The sequence below is a fragment of the Lygodium microphyllum genome, chromosome 2 (genome assembly GCF_053477565.2).
Source record: "Lygodium microphyllum isolate KBCC chromosome 2, Lygodium_microphyllum_v1.1.10, whole genome shotgun sequence".
Classification (NCBI taxonomy): domain Eukaryota; kingdom Viridiplantae; phylum Streptophyta; class Polypodiopsida; order Schizaeales; family Lygodiaceae; genus Lygodium; species Lygodium microphyllum.
Genome location: NC_141136.1, coordinates 185,366,000 through 185,389,011, shown reverse-complemented (window position 1 = coordinate 185,389,011; position 23,012 = coordinate 185,366,000). Strand labels below are relative to the sequence as shown.

Genomic DNA, 23,012 nt, shown 5'->3' with positions numbered 1-23,012 from the left:
CTACTAGTAGACTTTGAAAAGGTCCTACTTTACTTTTTTACTTAATCCTCTCCCAACCCTCATGTAATGTAGTTCACACTTGGCCCTTAATTGCATGTAGACAAACTCACACAATGTTCTTCAGTCTTTATCCTGTTTTCCGTAGCGTGTAAGATGGGCATGTAGACAAACTCACATAATGTCCTTCAGTTTCTATCCTCTTTTCCACAACAGCATATAAGATAGGCATGTAATGTACCTCCTATCAGGTCAATGCGATCAAGTCATATTCATATTTTAATGTGTCCTCAAAGCCACACAACATCCACCCCCTCTAAACCTACACATCTGTCGGAGTGTGTTGTCTCTTTTAGACTTCAACATATTCAAGCTCCTCATCTTCATTGCCTTCATCTTCTAGGTTGTTATGATCATGCTCCTGGTCTTGCTCTTCTTCTTCATAGGAAATACTTTCATTTCTTCTCTTGAATAGCTCGATCCTCTTTCTAGATATAGGAATGATTAGCTCTATACTATCTAGCTCGTATAGAGAGTAAGTATCCTTGTCATGTACATGACTTACAATGTATGGGCCACAAACCATCTTTTTGCAAACTTCCTAAGAGTGTTATGTTTGTTGTCAATACTACTCTCATAGACTAGCACTCAATCTCCTTCTTCCATTGGCTTAGGACAAATCCTATGCTTCTTGTCAAACCTATCCTTGTTCTTCAATCCAACTTCTCTCAAGTGCATCACTACAAGCTTAATATCTTAGGTCTTCTTTCTAAGTGTTGAACATGTAGAGCAAGAAGTTCTTCCCTACTCATATCTTCCTCCTAGGTTAATAAGTCAACTATCCACTTATAGTCTCTCTCTCTCTCTCTCTCTCTCTCTCTCTCTAACAACACATCAGTAGTTCTCTCTTCTTAACTGCTTTGAGAGAGAGAGAGAGAGAGAGAGAGAGAGAGAGAGAGAGAGAGAGAGAGAGAGAGAGCATAGGCAAAAGAGGCAATCATTTTCACGGCCAACAAATAATGCGAAGCGACTGGCAAGTTTGTTCTTTTTCACAATGCTACTTTGTAGAAACTTCAAGCAATAAGCTGCCATTAAGCAACCTAGCATTCATGGTTAGAAAAGACGAGGAAAGAAAAATACAGTGAATGGGGAAGAAGTGAGGAAAGTGAAGCTACCATGCAACTTCATGTCCCTCATAATGCCAGTTCACGGCAGCTTTGCAGGCCTAACATAGTCTTCAAAATGCTTTATAGGGTGTTGAACATGCACAAATAAAGCACATATTCTTAGAACAATAATTAGTTGTCCAATATAGCCTTGACAATCAATAATCAAATGTGGTGATTGGAGTTGTTGAGATGGATGTTTAGGAATGAAAGGAGCATAGAGTCTTTAAGAAGTTTGAGAGTTCTTGTTGTTATCTAGTCCATTGCCTTCTCAATATTCTAGTTTGTAGAAAAGGAGGACAATTTGAAAGGCAATCGAATATATGCTTGGTGGAGATACCTTGTTATTTCAAAGGAGGGACCTTGTGCTTAGAGGAGCTTATAAAGAAGGATGGATTCCACAAGTGGTGGAGTCTTGCCATGAAAATTCATGTGGAGGACACTTTGCCCATGATTTGACCGCTCAAAATGTTTGTCTTTTAGTAGGATATACTTGGCCATCTATGCGTGTTGGTATTCAAAAATGCTGTACAAGTTGCCAGTCTTGCCAACATATAAGATACAAGAATTTGGTACTAGAGAAGCAGTAACCAATAGTGAGCTTTGGGCCATTTGAAAATCGCGGCATTCATGTGCTAGTCCATACCTCGCATTTAGGAATGGCTTAGTGGAAGCTAATGGGACAACGTATTCATGCCAAAGAAATTGGGCAATTCACCTACAATTACATGTTGTATGCACTTTTGCATGCCGATAGGGAGAGTTCGAGAGCAGGGACGGGCAAGTGTTGTGCATTGGAATGGCTCTGATAGCCTAGGCTAGAACTTAGAAGATAGACTTTCCGAAGAATACGAGAGGGGGCACTTTTGGTAACGTCTCCGTATGTGGTGGGTGAATGTATCGGACAAAGTCCGACTCCCAGGCAAAGAGCCCGGGTCTCATGCAGAGGAGTAGACGCAAGGTCCTCCATGTTCTGTGTCTGTGTGTGTGTCGATTGCCCATGTAGGTAGTAGAGATCCGTAACATGACGCTCCCTCGGTTTCGTCCCCATCTTCTGCTTCTGATTCCTCTGTTGCTGCAGTCCCTTCATATATCTTTCTCTTCCGCTCACCCTTCCTTCTTCTCCACCCAGTCTCCTAATTCTTGGGCTCGCAGGCATCCTCCATGGCGCCTCTTCCACTTTCAACAGCAGCAGCAGCAGCAGCAGCCGGCGGCGGCGGTGGCAACCGGAGTTCATCTATCTATGAAGTCAGTCAATGCCCTCACAGCAATCGGAGAAAACCCTAACAGTAGTCACGCTCTGCAAATCTCAGCGCCGGATTATTTCTGTGATGGAGCAAACTGCGGCCATAATAGCAGCTTGGCTGGCGAGAATCCGCTTGTCGATCCCTGCAGTGGAGAAGGGGACTCGAATGCTGGCCGCCCCTGCTCTCCATCGACACGATTCAGTCGTTGGATCGAGGAATTCGCACACAGAGGCAGAGACTTCCCCGTGGTGCATGTAGCAGGTCTTGTAGCCTGGCTTTTTATCCTTTTCTACCTTCTCGGCACTACCGCATCGGATTATTTTAGCTGCACCTTGGAGAAGCTATCTGACACATTGAAGCTTTCCCCTGCCGTGGCTGGTGTCTCTCTCCTGGCTATTGGGAACGGTGCACCAGATGTCTTCTCGAGTGTGGCAGCGTTCATCTCATCAGACAAATCAGGAGGTATCGGCTTTAGCTGTGTCTTAGGGGGAGCGCTATTCATCACCACAGTAGTTTCAGGAGCTGTCTCGCTTGTGACAGCCAGGAGTTGCAAAGCAGGGTTGATACGAATTGACCTTGCGTGCTTTGTTCGGGATGTGATGTTCCTGCTAGCATCATGTGGAGTCCTTGTGGTAGTCTTGCTGGATGGGAAAGTTTACTTATGGGAAGCCGTTGCATTTTTATGCATTTATGTGCTGTACGCCATCGTTGTTGCAGCAGGAGAGATGGTGCAGAATTATTACAAGGAAGAAACCGCACTACTGGATCCCCTTCTGTTTAAAGGTGGTTCTCATTTCTTTACTTATTGCAGTTTTATAGATTTGTGGTTTAAAGATTTCTATAGCGCAAACATGAACTACAAGATTCTTGGCTATGGCTAGGCAGCTCTTATTAGCCCAATGAATAACTGTAGGTTGTGGCTATGGGAATCCAATCTCAGCCAAGATTCTCCTCAACTTGCAAAATCCTAGGCAGCCGTGTAAGGGGTTCTATACTTTGCTTTTGTAAAAGAATGAGCAACAATGGGTTGTCACTTGCCGCTTCAAGCAATGGCACTTAAATCCAAGGTGGAAGAAAAACATGTAGTGGATTTGTGGGAGTTTATCACTTGCCCGGTGTGAATTTATCCAACCTTTCAATGAGATCCCCTCTCCATCCAAAATCTTGTGTATTGAGGTGGTTCTCAAATCTTTATTCACAACATTGAATATTAGATGCACAAGGTATGGCTCCAAGAGCCCAAGCATGAATCTATACTTTGAATCCATGAAGTTGCCTCATTATCCTGTTTGGGAAGACCCCTCCCTTTGTGTTGGTTTGCCTTGAATAGACTTCACCATGACCAAGCCATGAACGCTTTAGCTTGCCTTGATTTGATGGTCACTCTAGCTCATGAGAAAGACACGCTTTTGGTTGCTCCTCAAAACTAGGACAATCAGAGAAGAAGATGCGGCTGGCTGTTGTTCACAATCACATTGGCAGTAGACACGATCCACCATGATGATTGCAATCTCATCATCAATTGCTTTGAATAGCCGTCCTAGATTGTGCTATCAGACCCTCTTCAATGCTATGCCAAAATAGCTTGAACTTTTAATAAAATAGAAACAATTGATAAAAACAATACTTTTAATGGCCTGATCGAACCGTCGAACTAGCTGACCCACACATGATTTACTTTTTTGATGATTGCTTGTTCAAACATGTGATTATGTTACTTGTGATCTTGCTACTTGGTTATCCATGGCATTGTCTGCCACTAGAAAGGAACGATAGGGTGTGAATGAAATTGAACACACAGAGAATGGAAGAATGATGAATGAAATCAAATAATTATACAATGGCCCTAGGCCTTGTGTCTTTAGGATTGAGGTTGAAGGGTGAGCCAAGGACTTGGTGATGATGGAGTGGTTTGAGATAACTTCACTGTCCAGACTAATGAAGAGTGGCATCACATGTGAAAGGAATGTGTGTTGTAGGGAGTGAAATGTAGTCCTTCAAGTAGGGGGATATTGAAGAAGGTATAAAATATATATGGACAATAGTGAAGGGGGCAAAATGTAGGTGAAGGAGAAATAAACTCTAAGAGCTGCAAGACTGAATTGCAGATAATTGTTGGTTGATAAAGCCTCGACTAAAGTGGGTGACTACTATAACATGAACATGGCCACAGTAGAAGCAGCATAAGAAATCATAGTAACTCTTTAAAATAGGAGATAAAAGCTCTTATGGCAGAGAACCTCTGGGAAGAGTAGAATCAATAAGCACGCATGTTCATAATGCAATGAATGTAGTAGGTGATGGACTGGGGGGACAATGTTTAGAAGGTGGACACACTTTCAACTTGGATGGATAGGACAGTGAGGTCGCTCATTGGACAACAGGTCTAGGTAGCTGCAAGGTAATCAATAACTCTAGTAGGAGAACATCCACTAAGCATTCGAAGAGAGGAAAGTTAATTGAGAAGAGTGATTAATTGCAAGATGAGAGAGAGAGAGAGAGAGAGAGAGAGAGAGAGAGAGAGAGAGAGAGAGAGAGAGAGAGAATTAAGATGCTTGTAACACGTTTTTTTGTAGGGGATCTTTTTGGTATTTGTTCTAGTGTGCGTACATAATGTGACAAAACTTTTGTATATAAATTGTTACAAAGACATATTGTCTCAATGTTTTCAAATTAATTTGATGCTCATGTACTTTAAAAGGTGATTTGTATTATTTAAGTGTTTCAAAATATAATCAAATATTAGCATTTTATTTAAGGGTGGTTAAATGGCCAGAATGTCTTATAATTATACTTGGATTGTCATTGACGAGATGCCCAAGAGAAATTAAAAGTTTAGTCGAGTGGTTAGATTGACCAGAAAACTTAGATGACTAAGACTTTTACACTCAAATAGTCACATTGTTTAGAAGCCTATATAATGAATGGTTTTAGAAAGTGAAACCATATGCTCATGATGAAAGACACAAATCATGAACCGGTGAACTTATATAATGAAGCTCTCTAGAAGCTAAATTTGGCGATTGATACAATCTAGGAGATTACTCTATTTGAAAGCTACTCAAATGGAAATTTTGTTCATGTCAAAGGCTTCGAAATTTTATAAGAAATAATTTTGTCTCAGCAGTTATCTTAAATTCTTAACCATTTGTGAGATTTTTAGAGTAGAAGGTTTGGAAGCTTCTTGCTTTAGAAAAGTGACATGTGGCATCTAGAATAGATTATGTCATTTAGAAGAGACAAGTGTCTCTACACTTGTCATTTTCAATAAACACTTGTCATTTGTAGTCTCTATTTTTACTTTTAAGCATCCAAGCCCCACACCTATATATTGGAGGTTTCTGTCTCCATTTGGAATAAGCTCTCATGTTGAAATTTCAACCACTTGCTTTGTACTCTTGTATCTCTGATCTAAGAATCACTTTCTACTTAGCTTCATCTAATTCAAGCATGAAAGAAAAAAATCAATTTGTGGCTCAGAGTTTGCAGAAATTAGGGTTTCAAAGTTCTAATTTTCAGAATTGTAGCAAATCAGCCCTTGTATATATGGTTTAGGCAATTAGTGTATGTGATTTTGTTTCAAAAAATTCATGTAAAGGGTAAGGGGCCGGTTTTCCTCTCAATGTGGTGTCGATTCTTTCCTCTTTCTCTCACACACACTCTCTCTCTCTTAATTTTCATGGTGATAATTGATCGTGCTGGTTAGGTTTAAAGTATTGTCATTCTGATGTTCTTTCCAGTATTTACACTGATATGAGAGCAGGGACTTCTTCTTTGCAAAAACTTTTTTGGGTGACGATCTTTGGACTCAACTTTCTCACCATGTCAAGAGGTGAAGAGAATTTTGGTGAACAACCAGAAGGCTCTTGACACTTCATATCTATATACTTCTTTGATTATGAGAAGATACAAAGACACAAGGAGGTGGAAGCCGATCCATAAATTTAATCTTTGATGGAGAAAAGAGCTAAAGCATAGGCTGAAGCGTAGGTCTTTGAAGATTTTCTTATTGAGAAGGCTCTTTAGACATATGGTATTATGGCTGTGAAAGCTTATCTCAGCATAAAAGGTATCAATGTTATTAATGGAATTAAGTGTATGAAAGGTAACACATCACCTATCTTTTAAGGATCTATCCAAGTGGTGACTTGAAAGTCTCATCATATACAAGCCGATTTCTCGTCCCAAGAATCCCTGTATGAAGAATGGCAAGGAGAAAGTCAAATAATTGTCTATTTCCATAGTAGTTGAATATCCAAAGATACTTTTAGCAAATGAAAATGATGCTAAAAGAGACTATAATCCTGGAGAGAGAGCGTTTAGGTTGACATTTCCTATGGTAAGAGAGATTCTTAAAAAGCTGTTTTTTTTAATTAGATAGTTTGACGTTTTTTTTGGTAGTAAAGATTATATAGAAAGCTAAAAAATTAGAATGGTTAAAATACATCTGAAGAATAGTGTTTTGAATTGGTGGCTCAAGGTTGTTCTAGAGGAAAAGGAATTCAACTCTTAGAAAGAGTTAAAGGAGATGTTCAATAAGAAGTTTCTACCTTTATGTTTTGAAGCTGACACGTAACAAGTATAGGATGAGCTAAAGCAAAGCCATGGAGACAATGTTGAAATGTATATCAATAAGTTTGCAGTTGTTTCTCTTAAATTTACATCTCTTAATAAAATTTCTTCCAATATGAAGATGAGAGAGTTTATCTATGGATTACATCTGACGGTACGGCAAGTTGTCAAGATGACAAAGCTTGATACTTTGGAAATAGCCCAAGATGTAGCCTTAGAAGCTGAAGGATTGCATGGCTTGGTCAATGTCCTAATAAGGTAAAGAAGGAAAACCAGCCCCAAAAGACACCTCAAGCAAATGCTGTATCTAAGGAATCCTTGCAACATGATAAAACCCCATCAGAGAAAATGAAGCTTTTTAGGGCTTGGGATAAGATTGCTAATTAACATGTTCTTATTTATTTTGATACAGAGGCTATAGATCATTATATCCATCCTCAGGTTGTTGAAGCTCTACATTTATCAAAGGAGAGATTTAAAATACTAGAAATGTTAGGTGCCGCTTTTCAAGGAATGGAGTCTAAAGTTACTCCTATTCTTGGGAAACTACGAATTGAGATAGGAGATTATGTACATCATGCCATTGATTGGAATTAAAATAAGTTTAGATTCCCTTCCAAGGGTAAAAATGTATATTTTGATGTGAGAGTCCAAGAAAACTCTATTTCTATCTTATCCCATGTACAAATTTGTAAAGTAATGAAAAAGTCTATTTGCTTATATTTGATTTTTGTCAAAGATTCTAACACAAAGAGTCTAAAATTGGAGAGTCTATCTCAGATATGAACGAGAACCGAATGAGTTTTTTAAAAGAGTATGACGATTGTTTTGTAAACACTTTACTTAACGAGTTACTATTAGTGGGGCTAAAAGATCATCTCATTGATGTCATTCTTGGGAGCTTACCTTCAAATAGGCCACCCTACCGTGTGAGTCCAACACAAGAGAAGATTATAAAGCAAGTGAATGAGCTCTTGGGAGAAGGGTCTAATAAGACCTAGTTTCTTATCTTTCTGCTCTCCAGCTCTTTATGAAAAAATGATGGATCTTGATGCATGTGTGTGGATTACAGAGCCCTCAACAAAGTTACAATTTGGAATAGGTTTTTCATTTTAAGAATTTACGATTTTTTGGATAGATTGAATGGATGCAAACCATTCAGCTAGATTGACTTGAAGTGTGATTACCATTAGATAAAGATTGCCCTTGAAGATATTCATAAAACAACATTCAGTATAACTTTTGATTTGTATGAGTTTCTTGTGCTACCATTTGGTCTTACTAATGCTTTTGCAACCTTTAATAGAATGATGGAAAGAATCTTTAGAGCACATCAGAAGTTTATATGTACTTTCTTTGATGATATTTTGGTTTATCTAAAAGATGAAGAAGAGTATAAGCAAAATGGTATTTCAAGAACTCAAAAAACACAAACTTTATGTGACTAGTAAAAAGAGCAAATTTTTTGAGGAAGAGATTGACTACTTAGGCCATATTGTATCCAAAGATGGGATTCGGATGGGTTAAAAAAAATCAAGGCTATTGTAGGTATAGCAGCTAAGAAACACATTTTTTTTAAGTTTGAAACTTACGAAATGTTTCTTAAAGTAAGAAGTGTTTTTGAGAGTAAAAAACGTGGGTTTTTTTTTTTTTTTTTGGAGTTGGAATCTAAAACGTGGATTTTTTGGCAAAAACAATTGGGTGATGTTAAATAAGATGATGATTTTGTGTAATGATTCGTGAGGGCTCAAGATTTTGGATGAGATATTGATTTTTTGCGATTTTGTTTAGTTATTGGACTTTGTCAATCTAGTATCTATTTTTGTTTTGGGAGTTGAACTTTAGTCTCATTTATGAGTTATCTATGATATCAAAATGCATAATATATCATAAAATGTCATAATATATTATAAAATGAGATATCAAAATGTCATAGATATCATAAAATGTCAGAAAGCAAACTAATAAAATGTCAAAATCATAATATATCATAAAAGGTTTCAAAATGCAGGAAAAAATGCTACTGTCTATAAAAGAGAGTTAATGGCTATCATTCAAGCTTTAAAAGATTGGAGATACTATCTTTTAGGTGAAGAATTTCTCATTAAGACAGATTGTGACATTTTCTCAACTAACCAAAGATTTTTGGAAAGTATATTTGATTGTTCAATTATTTAGCTCAATTTAACTTTCAAATATTATATATTCATGGGAAGCAAAACAAGGCAGTTGATACACTGTTAAGAATATCTTAGATTCATGCAATGTTGATAATTCATCATTTAAATTTCACTAGTATAAGAGACATGTATGCTCTTGATGAAGATTTTAAAATCATTTGGGAGAGTGTACAACTTGAGAAAAGGGTTAACTTCTATGTTATTAAAGATGGATTTATTTTGATGAATAAAAAGTTATGCATTATTAAAGATTTGAAGGATAAAGTAATGGAAGAATGTCTTGCGGTTTTTTATATGGCTTATTGTAGTATTTTGGCCACAACCAAGGCTTTTGAAATGTATTTCTTTTGGCCAACTATTTGATGAGACATTGAACTATTTATCAATGAATGTCTTGTGTGCCAAACGATTAAGTTTGATTGCTAAAAGCTTGTAGGGCTTTTGCAACCATTACCAATTCCGAGTCAACCTTGGGAAAGCATTGCTATGGATTTTATTTTTAGCTCGTTAAAATCAGCAAATGGCCATGATGACATATGGACTATTATTGACAAGTTTAGTAAACAGACTCATTTCATTCTAGTCAAGAAGATTGTCAAGTCTCAATAAATGGCTAGAATATTTATTCAAGAAATCTTTAAGTATCATGGGTTATTACAATCCATTATGGGTGATAGAGTTCCACAAATTACTAGTCTCTTTTGACAGGCTCTTTTTGAAAATTTGGATACAAAGCTTATTTTTTTTTCTTTCCATCATTTTTATATAGATAGTCAAAGTGAGGTAGCCAATCTCACAATATTGGATATGTTGAAGTGCTATTGTCATAAAGCTAGCAAACAATGGAAAAAGTATTTACCTTTGGTAGAATATGTCTATAACGACACAATTCATTCTTTTACAGGCACAGCATCATTTGAGAACATATATGGAAAACCACTCGTACTATCTATTCTTAAAACAAAGGAGATATTTTATGCCGATGAGTTCGTATGTGATATGGATACAGCTTTTGCCTAAGTTAGATGAGCTATTCAAATATCTCAAGAAAAACAATAAAAAGCAATAATATTGGATATGTTGAAGTGCTATTGTCATAAAGCTAGCAAACAATGAAAAAAGTATTTACCTTGTAGAATATACCTGTAACGACACAATTCATGCTTTTACAGGTAAAGCATAATTTGAGATCATATATGGAAAACCACTCGTACTATTTATTCTTAAAACAAAGGAGGAGATATTTTATACCGATGAGTTCGTATGTGATATGGATACAGCTTTTGCCTAAGTTAGATGAGCTATTCAAATATCTCAAGAAAAACAATAAAAAGCAATAGATAATCATAAAAGATATTTGATTTTATAAAAAGGGATCGAGGGTGATTGAAATTTGATAAAGCTCATCTAAAAAGCTCTAACAAGTGTTTATCCCAAGTCACTAAGTTTATAGTAAGAAATTATGAGCCATTTTAAGTCATTGAAAAGATTAATGATATTTATTACAGTTTACAATGTTGAGAGCATTAGAGAATTCATAATGCTTTTCATATCCATCTTTTGAAGCCTTATAAAAGGTCTCTATAATTGGAATCTGTAATATAATATCCATCTGAAGTAGATAAACATGAGGATATACTTCAACTAGAGCAAATAGTCTTTTATATGATCAAGAAATAAGAAAGATACATTTTTGAAAATTTCATTTTAAAATGTAAAATTACTCGCATTTAGATTTTAAATAGATGTGAAAAGAGTATTTTAAAGACTATTAAAAAATACTTGTAATTTATGAAGAAGTCGTAGGATAAAAAATACTTGGTAATTTATGAAGAAGCCGTAGGATAAAAAATACTTCAAGTAACATCTTGAAGATAAAACGGATTTCAAGAGGGAGGGATGTAATAAACCTTTTGTATATTAATTGTTACGAAGACATATAGACTCAATGTTTCCAAATTAATTTGATGCTCATGTATTTTGAAAGCGATTTATATTATTTAAGTGTTTCAAAATACGATTAAATGTTCATCTTTCTATTTAAGGATGATCAATGGCTAGAACACTAAATAATTATACTTGAGTCGTAGATGTCCAAGAGAAATTAAAAGTTTAGTTGAGTGGTCAGATTGACTAGAAAGCTCAGACGATTAAGACTTTTACACTCAAATAGCCACATTGACTAGAAGATCATATAATGAGTGGTTTTAGAAAGCGAAACTAGATACTCACAATCAAAGAAACAAACCATGAATCGATGAATCTATATAATGAAGCTTTCCAGAAGCTAAATTTGAGGAGTGCTAAAATTTAGGAGGTAACTATTTTTGAAAGTTACATAAATGAAATAATAGAAGGTTTAGAAGCTTCTTTTTCTAGAAAAGTGATATGTGATATCTAAAATAAGATATTTGTTATTTTGAAGAGACAAGTGTTCTTGCACTTGCCATTTTCAATAAATACTTGTCATTTGTAGCCTTTACTTTTCACTTTTGAGCACCCAAGTCCCATACTTGTATATTACAGGTCTCTCTCTTTATTTGGTATTTGGAATAAGCTCTCATGCTGAAATTTCAGTCATATGCTTTATACTCTCTTATCTCTCATCCAAGAAGCACTTTCTACTTAGCTTGATCTAATCCAAGCACTAAAGGAAAAAATCAACTTGCTACTTGGAGTTTGTAAAAATTAAGATTTTAAAATCCTAATTTTCAGAATTGCAGCAAATCAGTCTTGTTGTAGATGGTTTGGTGCCTATGGTTTTGTTCTAATAAATTCTTGTAAAGGTGGAGGGATTGGTTTTCCTTAAAATGTAGCGTTGACTCCTCTCTCTCTCTCTCTCCTAATTTTCATGGTGATAATTGATTGAGTTGGGTTAAGTTCAAAGTATTGTCATTCTCACATTCTTCCCAATGCTTATACATAAAGCCTTATGACACAAGTAGAGCTTTTAGGAATGTTTTTAAGGAGCAAAATTAAACATCAAATATTAATGCAAGTGCATGATTTTGGTGGTTTAATATCCTCACTTAGGTCCAAAAAGATACCCTAAGAGAAGAGAGAGTTATACTCCACTCGTGTATTAACTTTGAAAATGTAGGGCAATAAATAGACAGTCAAATCCCCTAGTGACTCTACACCTCCTCTCAGGCCCAAAAAGGTGCCCTAAGGGAAGAGAGTCATACTCTACTCGTGTATGATCTTAAAAATGTAGAGCAATAAACAAGTAGTCGGATTTCCCATTAAGAATAGTTGCGTATCAAGAGAGTTGTTGACGAAGATCACTAGTAGCTTAGAACGGAAGTGAAACACAATCATCTTAAGCCATTTAGGAGCTGAAGATTGAAATAGAAGTGCAAGTAATTTAAGTATGGGAAGCTTCACCAAAGAGAAAACTTGTAGACTATGAGGAATAACAATTGCTAAGATGATAGCTGAAGGTGTCTAAAACTGAATCTTAGGACTCAAAAGAGAAGCCACTAGCTCCACCTCCATACTAGTAAAAATATGAAAGCATGCTTGATCTTGGATTCTTGGGTAGAGAGAGAGAGAGAGAGAGAGAGAGAGAGAGAGAGAGAATCCTCGTCTCCTTGGACAAGATGCGAATGTGAAACTGTCACGAGGATGTAAAATTTTGAGATGCTCTAATCTTGCCGATAACATTTGATTAAGATATTAATCAAATGTGTATGGTGGTTTAGCACGTGAGACACAGGGCTAGTATTTCATGAGAACAAGCCAAGAATCTTGAGGATGTAGGAGGTGTCAAAGGCAAAAGCTATAATAAGTTATACTTGACAAGTACTAGGTGGTACTCTATGTCCAGTTATGACCTAGACTCATTTATTGACCACTAATGTTGGCAGTGACATTAGAGACTAGACATTAATTAGGTACTTAATGCTAGTCTAAGGATCAATAATTGTTCAAGGATACTTGAAAGACAAATTGGCCTAGCCGATTTAATTATTGGCTCGTGAAATTAAATTTTTTGAGCACTAGAATAACTATTAAATTAATTTTTAAAATTAATATTTAAAAAATTAATTTAATATATTGGATAATGTTAAAAAATGGGATTAAAAGGCTACCACTTGGCAAAACTTACCCATGCAAGTGGAAAAAACGTTTGTAGGGGTTAGTGGAGTCTATACTAGCCATCGTGAGAGAGAAGAGGATGTTAGAGAGCAACGAGAGGTTGCTAATGTGATTTGCAGCCACCAGGGATTGGTCCTACATCAAGTGGTAGAAATTTGGAGCCCTCCAGGAGCAGGTGACAGCAGCCCAAGGTTCTTCTGGTGCAGAACATATAAGAGGGGGTAGCAATGTTTCTGGTGATTCTAAACTCTAGGTAATGGCTTTCTTGTGCTAAAAGATGTGGATCTAGAGCATGGCATGAGCTATGGTGGATGGAAAATGTAGATAAGACTCATGAGGACATAGACTCAGACAATACCTACTGTCACACAAGTGAATTAGGTTCCAAGATTGAGACTTAGACTCATAAACACATTCTTGTGTGTGGACAATGACAATGACACTTGATTGAAAGAACTAGCATTTCATTGAAATAAGAGTCAAGTACAATCTTATATAGCTTTCTAGCTTGTTTCACTCTGCTTACTGTGCATATGGGTTTCAGGACACCTCTTCCTAGAGCATACATCATTTGTCATTTCTCAACATCCCATCTCAAATGATGAGTTTCTACACTTGCTAGCTTTTTCCCTCCCTACATGATGACATGGCTTGGGAGACTAGCTCACAGGCAGCCTAGTCAAGTTAAAACTTGAAACTCTTATCTTTGGTAAGGGTTTTTACAAAGCAAATCCACTAAGGTAAAATAGAGATCCACTATGGGAAAAACATACGAAAGATATAATGAAAGTTCTTTAGAACAATATGTCAGAGTTGTTGATGGTAGCGGAAGCATCTTCTTTTTCTTCTTCTTCTTCTTCATTCACGAACTAGTTCTGGTGGTGATCATTCTGCATCTGCTGTGCTTTTTTCTTGTGGAAACATTCATTGGTTGTATGGCTAGTCTTGCCATAGTAATGACGTATAATCCGATCCTTGTTGTTGGTATTGAGTGCCCGACTACGGTCTTTTGCTTCATAAGTGCCCTTGGTGTACAAGAGACTATTTTTGGTGGTGTGTTCCTTTGCATCCTTGCTTTTAACTTTGCTTTCTCCATCAAGTAGTGAGTGCTCAATATCTTGAAGTGAGCAACTTGGAACATTACTTCTTAAGAGTTGCAAGCTGGGTTTTTAAGCTCTTGAACTTGTTAATGTGTATGGTCATGGAAGCACTATCTTTTATAACTAGTTTATTAAACTACACGAGTAATTTTACCTTTGAATTTTTTGCTTGGGTACCAAAGATCTTGCCAAGTTCCTTCCAAGCAGTTCTAGCATCTCTAATGCCAGAGATATGATATAGCATATCATCACTTAGTCCCCAGGCAATGATGCCTAGTGCCTTGTTATTTATCTTCTTCCATTCTTTGGTTTTTGGTAGAGCTACTGCAAGGATCCCACTTTGTGAATCTTCTTTCCCGCCATCTGCATTATCTTCATCATCATCAAAGAGATCCAGAGGTCTTTTCTCATGAGGTGGTACATGGTCTTTTCCTTCCAAGCATGAAAGCCTTCACCATTGAATTTAGCTATTTGCTCAAGTTTACTCATTTTGAAGGAGGTCTTACCACGAGCATACTCGGGCAGCATCTATCCTTTTACAAAAGGGTTAAGACTTACAAGAGATTTGATCAATTAGGGCATTATAATAAGCAGCTGAGATAGAATAAAAATGAGTTGATCTTGAGTGAGCTGATGATCCAAGTGCTAAGAAGCATTAATGGAGTATTAAGAGATACTATGCCTTCACTATGCCTTGAAGACTCAATATTGAGCTCGATAGTTGATGCTTGATGTTCCAAATCTTCTTCTTGAGAATTTCTCTTCCTGGAAACTGATCAGACCTGAGTGTTTGAGGCTTCAGTGTCTTGGAATGAAGTGGAAAATGAAGTGAACAAGGGCTCGAGTTATAATGGCTATGGTGGATTGTTTAGGGTTTTGACAGACCATTGGTTTTTTATTTACTGCACTGCATTCGGGCAGCCATTGACGGAGATGCTTGGTGAGGAAGAAGCTCTTCTAGTGGGCTTTCATTGCCCTATAGTTGCAAAATAGATTGCGGCTTGTACGTGGAGATCCGGACGTACAACATTGCAAAGGGCAGATTTCGACAGCAAGCTGCAATATTCGAAAAGCTGGTGCATAGAGTTGCTAATTCTTGTTGTTATGTGCCAAGAAAGAGCGCCTTGAGTAGGGGAAGAGATGTCTAGAAGGAAGCTTGCCAAGATTTCACCTGGATGAAGAGATTCAAGTGCTCAAATAGAGGTGGGTGCATCTTGGCTATGGCAGCCATGAAAGCTGGAATGAGGGTAGAGATGAAAATGAGGTTATAAGCTAGCATTGAGCTGGACTGAAGTTAAGAAAGCTTCAGAGAGCAAAGAGGAGAGCTAGATTAAGCTGGGCCATGCTTAGCTGAGCTTTGATACCATGTCAAAAGACGTAGATCTAGAGTATGGCATGAGCTATGGAGGATGGAAAATGTAGACAAGACTCATGAGGACATAGATTCAGACAATATCAACTATCACACAAGTGAATTAGGTTCCAAGATTGAGGCTTGGACTCATAAACACATTCTTGTGTGTATGAACAATGACACTGACACTTGATTGAAAGGACAATAGCATTTCATTGAAATAAGAGTCAAATACAATCTTATATAGCTTTCCAGCTTGTTCCACTCTCCTCACTATGCATATAGGATTCAAGACATCTCTTCTTGGAGCATACATCATTTGTAATTTCTCAAGACCATGGCTGTTTGAGTAGAGTAGTAGCAATTTTTCAGTGTTTCTCACAATAAGACTCTGAAACTTCTCTCTCTACAGTACTCTCTCTCATCCCCCAACCATCTCTCAAGTTATCTCAACATCTTCTAACAATTTGAGCCATCAGAGGAAGAGATTTCAGCCAATCTCTGCTATAAATCCTAATTTACAGCAAAATTTAGGGTTTGACATCTGCCTCGGGATGGTGCTCAGAATTGAGGGCCTAAGATTTGAATTCAAGCAATTGAAATTGAGGAACTTCAGGGAGACTCAAGAGGCCAGCCAACCAATATCAAATTTGGGGTTGAATTTGTTTTTCAAAGAGCAGGGTGAAGGCCAATTCCTAAGCAAACCAAGGGACAAATTGGTTTGGAGGCTTGCTGGTCAGTTTTGATAGCAAGAGGCACTTGGATTAGCGGAGGGGATCAGAGGATGTCAGTTGTACTTCTTCCATTTGCAATATAAGATAAAGAAATACCGCAAGTGGCGCTAGTTTTGGGGCCAACTGGGTGTCCAATATCCAATACTAAAGTGGTAAAGTGTGCATTTTAAATTTATGTGAATTTTATACTTGCTATAATTAGTACTTAATGAGGTTATTTACCACCCTATCTGAGGAGGAAGCTTGGTTTTTGCAGCCATAGGCATGGTTGAAAAAGTCAAGGTGCTGAAAAGTGGCAGAAGAATGCCAAAGTTATAGGCAATGTATTAGAGGATAGAGGCAAATGAATTTGGTGAATGATCACCCCTAAATAAAGCAGCATAATAAACATACAGTAGGTGAAAAAACGGTCAGCCGCTGCCAAAATTTGCATTAAAAATTTGCGAGACAATAAAATGCAAAATATTGATAAACTAGCCATCCAAAATTGCCACATGGTAGAATTGAAATGGTGCATTGGGCTGGAAACAAACATGATTAGGCTAGAACAAAATGTTGAATGCATAGGAATGCTAGGTGGGACAAATGCACATTGTGAGAGTGCGCAACATAAAGGAAAGCAAACATGGAGAGGAGACGAATGAAGTAGAATGCCAGTGACAGAACAATTTGATTGCAATGGCTGAAAGAATCAAGATTGCAACAGTCAGCCCCAACATGTAGCTCTATGTGTTTATTGCGTGCTGGTTGAACATGCCCACCATTGCAAATATGTCATCCTTTCTTATCTCTAACTCAATGCATTTGCTACCCGTTCTCCTTCCTGAGCACACACTCCCTAAAAATCGGGATCATTCATAGAGCTCGTTCATAGGAGATCATAAATGTGACTCATGGAAATGACCACCGTTTGCATGTGGCTGCATACTTAATGAATTTTGTACTCCATTCTACTTTTTATTTGACATCATTGTCGATGGTTTCCTTGCTGAAATTGGTAATAATGGCTATTGATCCAAGTTTGCTGTTGTCTTCATCAATTATCCTTCTAGTTGGTTGAACATGTCCACCATTGGAAATATGTCATCCTTTCTCATTTCCGACTCAATGCATTTGCTACCCATTCTCCTTCTTGAGCACATACTCCATGAAAATTGGGATCAGCCTCATAGAGCTTCTTCATAAGAGATCATAAATGTGACTCGTGAAAGTGACCACTGTCTTGCATGTGGCTGCCAACTTAATGAATTTTGTACTCCATTCTCCTTGCTAATGACAAGGTGTCATTATTGTTGATGGTTTCCTTGCTGAAATCAGTAATAATGGCTATTGATCCAAGTTTGTTGTTGTCTTTGGCAATTATCCTTCTAGCAGTTGGAGGTCCACTTGTTACATAAGGCCGATTAGATTATCAATGATTGTTCTCGTTAGCTTACTTACCATTTTTTGGAAAACGCACACCTCTACATGGTTTCCTGCTTCTCTATTTCATCCTTGGAGTATCTTGAGACTGATGGGTAGATCAAAATGCATAATTACTCCTAGGAGAATATGCATCAAGCATATGTCCCTTTTTGTCCATAAGATAGCAAGCATTCAATTCCAAGGGCAAGATTAAGTTTGCTCATAAAAAGACTTAAGCCTTTGGCTATTGAATATAGCTTGTCTGTACTAATGGTTGGTTATGAGGTGAGACCACTTGATTGAGAATGTACTCTCATACTTGACTTTTTGTATGATATGCCTGAAAAGAGTATGATTGCTATGTTCATTAAAATCCTTGTGAGCTCTTTGAAGGCATGTGGATGCACTTGAAGGTATCAAAGGACTTTGATTCTCAATTTACACTGACATATAAATAGTCTTGAAGATATTAGAATTAGTCCAAATTACCAAGAAGGGTAGTTAAAGTATTTTCTTGCTTGGATTTACCTTCGGATATCCGCATTCATGTAGTGTTGCATGTAAGTTTGGCAAAACAAACTGATTGCTCCAATTGAGTAAGTTTTGAACTTGGAGGGCATGACTCGTAACATTCTACTTGAACCTACATACCGAAGCTGCAACTACACATTGCTAATACTTGCAATGTCACATGCATAGTTGTCCCCAAGATGGACAACACCATATCGACCCCTTGTATAGTCAGAAAACCACTCACGATGAGGGGTGACATGAAAGGAAGCACTTGAATGTAGAATCCAAGTGTGCATGTCATCATCCGTATTTGCAAGTAAAGCATGTGTACTAAAGTGTGAAGAGACAAAGAGTACGTCATTCCCATTGTCACTGTCATGAGTGACTACATTCACCTCTTCAATTTTGACACTGCTCTTCTTAGGCAGACTCTCTTTCTTCTCTTTCTTGCTATCATCTGTCTTCTTGCTCTTTCCTTTCTCTTTCTTCCATTTGTAGCAGTCACTTTTAAAGTGACCCTTCTTGCCACAATGTTGGCATTCAACATCCTTACCACATGATTTATTGCGTCCCTTGCTATCAGATTTGCCTTTCTGTTGTGATCTGTTCCTAGTATGCAAAGCATTGGAAGACTTATTGGATGTATTGTTTTGCCGATTCATTTCTTCCATGAGTAGAGCACTCTCTACATCAACATACAAAAGGATCACATTAGAATTGCTCATAGCAGTCTTGAATGTATCCCAACTCTCTGGCAGAGTGCAAAGCAAGAACGTAGCCTTAAATTCTTCATCAATCATGAACTTCAAGGCAATCAGCTGGCTGAAAATGGAGTTAAACTTCACTCAAGTGAGTAGACATTGTTGTATCCTCTTTCATACGCAAATCCATAAACTTTTTTCAGCCAATAAACTTTGCTTGCGGCACTCTTCTGGGCATACAAATTTTCCAATTGAGTCCATATAGCATAGGCAGAATCCAAACCTTCAATGTTAAACAGCAAGGCATAAAAAATCGATAGCTCGATGGTTGAGCGTGCAAGCTCATTTAACTCATCCCAGTCTTCTTGTTCCATATTTGCGGGCTTTGTCCCTTTGGTCTTAATCGGCCTTGCCTGCTTCTTTTGCAATAGGATATTATAGCATTGTTTTTGCCAGACTGCAAAGTTATGTGCTCCTTCAAGCTTCTTAATGTGCATGAGATGACTGTTGTCACTGTTGCCAGCCATGATTTTTAGCCCAAATGTGACCAAAAAATTCAGCAAATGCGAGCCCAAATTGTCACACAAGTGACCAAGGTACAAACAAGTACCAACCAGCAATAAATAACCACGTAAAAGCAGAAATTTCAAATCTGCAAATAAATTTTCAGAAGCACTAAACCTTGTGCTACAGCACTCCACAAATGATTATAGCTGTTCCAAGGACAAATACATCACATTACATGAGAAGTCCCAAATTTTAGCTGCAATTTCTGTTGTACATGTACCCACGGGCACAAAATTTGACACACACGGTCAAAAGCCCCAAAATTTTGTGCTCAAAGCATCAACCATACATCTACACTATCTCTGACATGCATAGAGTAGGCCAATTTTGCCAAAATAGAGAAATTTTAGCAAAACCCTCAAAATTTTGCAAGTGCTAGATTTCCAAATTGCATGGAATTAAACCTGCATGTACATAACATAAGATGACTAAATGGCGCACAAATTTGGCCAAAATAGCAAAAGCCCCTAATTGCACGGGGTCCAATATGCATCAATGTTGAGAAATTGGATAAATTTCAGCCCAATTCTTGCATGTACATGAAAAGCCCCAAATGTCGGAGGCAAAATGGCACAAATTTCTGCAAATTTTGAGACAAATATCACTGTTGTATCTTGCTTGCATCAAATTTGGATAAATCCCCAAATTTCTCAGGTCCGATGTGCACAAATTTTAGTGAAATTGAAAAAATATCACTGTCATTGGCTTCGGGAAGCGTGCACAACCTGTGGCTTTGGTACCAGTTTGACGGAGCTTGACTGAGCTGAGAGTGAACACCACGGATAACACACACACACAGAGTAGAGAGCAGTAGAAAGAGAGTGAGCACGACACCTTTGATGTTTGGTACAAAAGACTAGTGTACCTCTTTAGGTTTTAGATAGATATATATGAAAGTACAACTGTGCTAAGGATGTGTTCACACCCGTGCACTTGTAAAAGGCACGATGGCCCTTTATTCCCAACATCTTTGACAAGGTTCTTTGTACTTATGGCTGTAACTCGTGACTTCTAGCTAACCAATTTGTTGGTAATTGGGAAACAAGTTGGGGAGGATAGCTTATCTTGACATGGAATGTCTCTTAGTCTTGATGTATGTTGGGTAAGAGGAGGATGCATCATGACTCTCATTGATAAAAGAATAGTTTGCAACTTGTTACCATCCTGTCCCTTGTGACAAGCCCCTTGATGAAGGGTAAGCTTGTAAACCTATATGTGAGTTCTAGTAGATTCTACCATATACCTCTGCTGCTTGTGGCCCACTGGCATGGAGAGTCTCAATTATTTGATTTGTGCATGAGGAGAATTATGATAATGTTGCCCATGGGTTCCTTGCAATGAGCTTTGGGAAGTGAGTTGGGATGTGTACCAAGTTAGGGTGGGTAAACAAGGAGATAGGTCTTCTCAGATGCTTTCATTCCCCAAGAGATTGTTTCCCAAGCAGTGGCTTTTTGAGGGTTTGGCCTTTGGAAGGCACATCACATGATGTGTTAGAAACATCGTCAGCATAACTTTTGAATATAAAAATGAAGAAAACCTAGGATAACAGGAGGGCAGAAAAGGTTGAACAGTTCCAGGGTTTTTGCAAACTTATTGATCCTCAGATCTGCCATGGCATTTATCAAGTGAAAGCTGTAGCCTATCAAGCTTTGCAACAGCATGCATAGTGGCTGATCTCGAGCTCTCCCTGTAACATAATTTTCAAAGTGAGAGAGGGAGGGGGATAGGTATACAACTTGCTTTGTGAGTGGGGGAGTAAAGTTTTTGTTTTCCCTGGGTAGACTTTTCGGGGAGCCCAGATTTGTAGCAACATTGTGATAAGCTTTTATTGATAATTTGCCTCCAATGCAAACATGCATGGACAGAGACCCAAAAAAGTTTCTTACTTCAAATTTGATCAGTGTAGGGAAAGACAATGTCTTTTTTTTTGTGAAATGCTCAATTCACCATTTTGTGTGGTACCAGAAAATGCTCTCTTGATCATTTCTGCATGTAGAAGAGCTTTATTTCATCCAATGTTAATTATGTGATGTTTGTGTTGCAGCTGAGACTCCTCTGCCACAATGGGGTGATCATGCTTCTGAAATTCATCACCATTACCATGTGCATGTCCAGGAACTGGAGAGGGACATTGAGCTTTCCCTAGAGGATAGCGAGAAACAGCACTCAATTCAAGCAAGTCTCTGGCACTCCTTTATTGTGTTCTACAGATATTGCATAGAGTGGCCTTTAGGACTACCTAGATGGCTCACAATTCCTGTAATTGAAGAGGAACGCTGGTCTCGTCCTTTAGCTGTTGCAAGTTGCACTTTTGCTCCTGTGTTAGTAGGCACTGTCTGGATAACTCAGTGCAGTGAATCTGCTGAATCCTCACTCTTGCCAGCTGGCATAAGTGTGTTATTAGGCATCATGTCAGGATTGATTGCCTTCTTCAATACTGAGAACAGTAAACCACCTCAACGATTTTTGTGGCTATGGCTTGGTGTGGGGTTTGTGATGAGCATAGTGTGGTTTTATCTTATAGCAGATGAGCTCGTTGCAACCTTGGAGGCACTGGGGGTTGTTTTTGGCATAAACCCTGCTTTACTGGGCCTAACAGTGCTAGCATGGGGCAACTCTGTAGGGGACCTTGTGGCTGATCTGGCTCTTGCTTGTAGTGGTAGAGATGGTGTACAAATTGCCATTTCTGGTTGCTATGCAGGACCTCTTTTTAACACAGTTGTTGGATTGGGACTCTCTTTAATTGTGGCCTGCTCAAAATCAAGCCCAGAACCGTTTCTTGTTGTGGATGATGATGGGAGCTTGTTTTTTATTATTGGCTTTCTTACTGCAGGCCTTGCTTGGGCACTTCTTATGATGCCCTTAAAAGGCATGATACTCAGCAGGAGCTTTGGGGTTGGCCTCTTGCTGCTCTACTGCAGCTTCTTAGGCACTGGTGTGTGCTATACAATGGGCTGGATCTCACAGTAGTCCAGTTGTATAGTTATCTGGTTGTAATTACATTTACTGTCCCACAAACATGTAAATACATGTCATAGCAAGTAGAAGGGCATTGCAGCCTAATTATTCAGAAAGTTGAGCCTGGTAAACAGTCCCGTTGTGCAGTTCACTTTCATGTTGTCTGCTTGAAGCTTGCTTACTGCCAAGGTGTCTGGCAGGCCTATTCACATCTGTGGGACAAGAAACAAAGAGCTGGAATTCGCCTCTTCGCCTCTTGGATGCCTTTCACTACATACTTTTCTTACCAGAAAGATGTGCAACTTGTGTGTTTAATATTATATTCCTCAACATGAGCTTTTTTTGTGTTTGGTTTTGCTAGTAGGTATTCCCGTGGCACAGAGTCACAAATGCAACAATGCTACATGTCTCTGTACAAATG

The 23,012-nt window shown here is 38.0% G+C and overlaps 1 protein-coding gene across 2 annotated transcripts; it reads left to right on the top strand.

Annotated features, from left to right (window-relative positions):
- Positions 1-1,992: 1,992 nt before the first annotated feature.
- LOC148040696 (cation/calcium exchanger 1-like) lies at positions 1,993-22,707 on the top strand. Of its 2 annotated transcripts, XM_087661158.1 has the most exons (3): positions 1,993-3,193; positions 21,678-21,808; positions 22,467-22,707. In XM_087661158.1, the coding sequence occupies exons 1-3, from the start codon at positions 2,188-2,190 to the stop codon at positions 22,488-22,490; spliced, it is 1,161 nt and encodes a 386-aa protein (XP_087517284.1). In that variant the 5' UTR covers positions 1,993-2,187; the 3' UTR covers positions 22,491-22,707. The 2 variants fall into 2 exon arrangements, with proteins under 2 accessions (XP_087517284.1, XP_087517275.1); XM_087661149.1 differs by having other exon boundaries at positions 1,995-3,193; positions 21,678-22,707.
- The last annotated feature ends 305 nt before the right edge of the window (positions 22,708-23,012 follow it).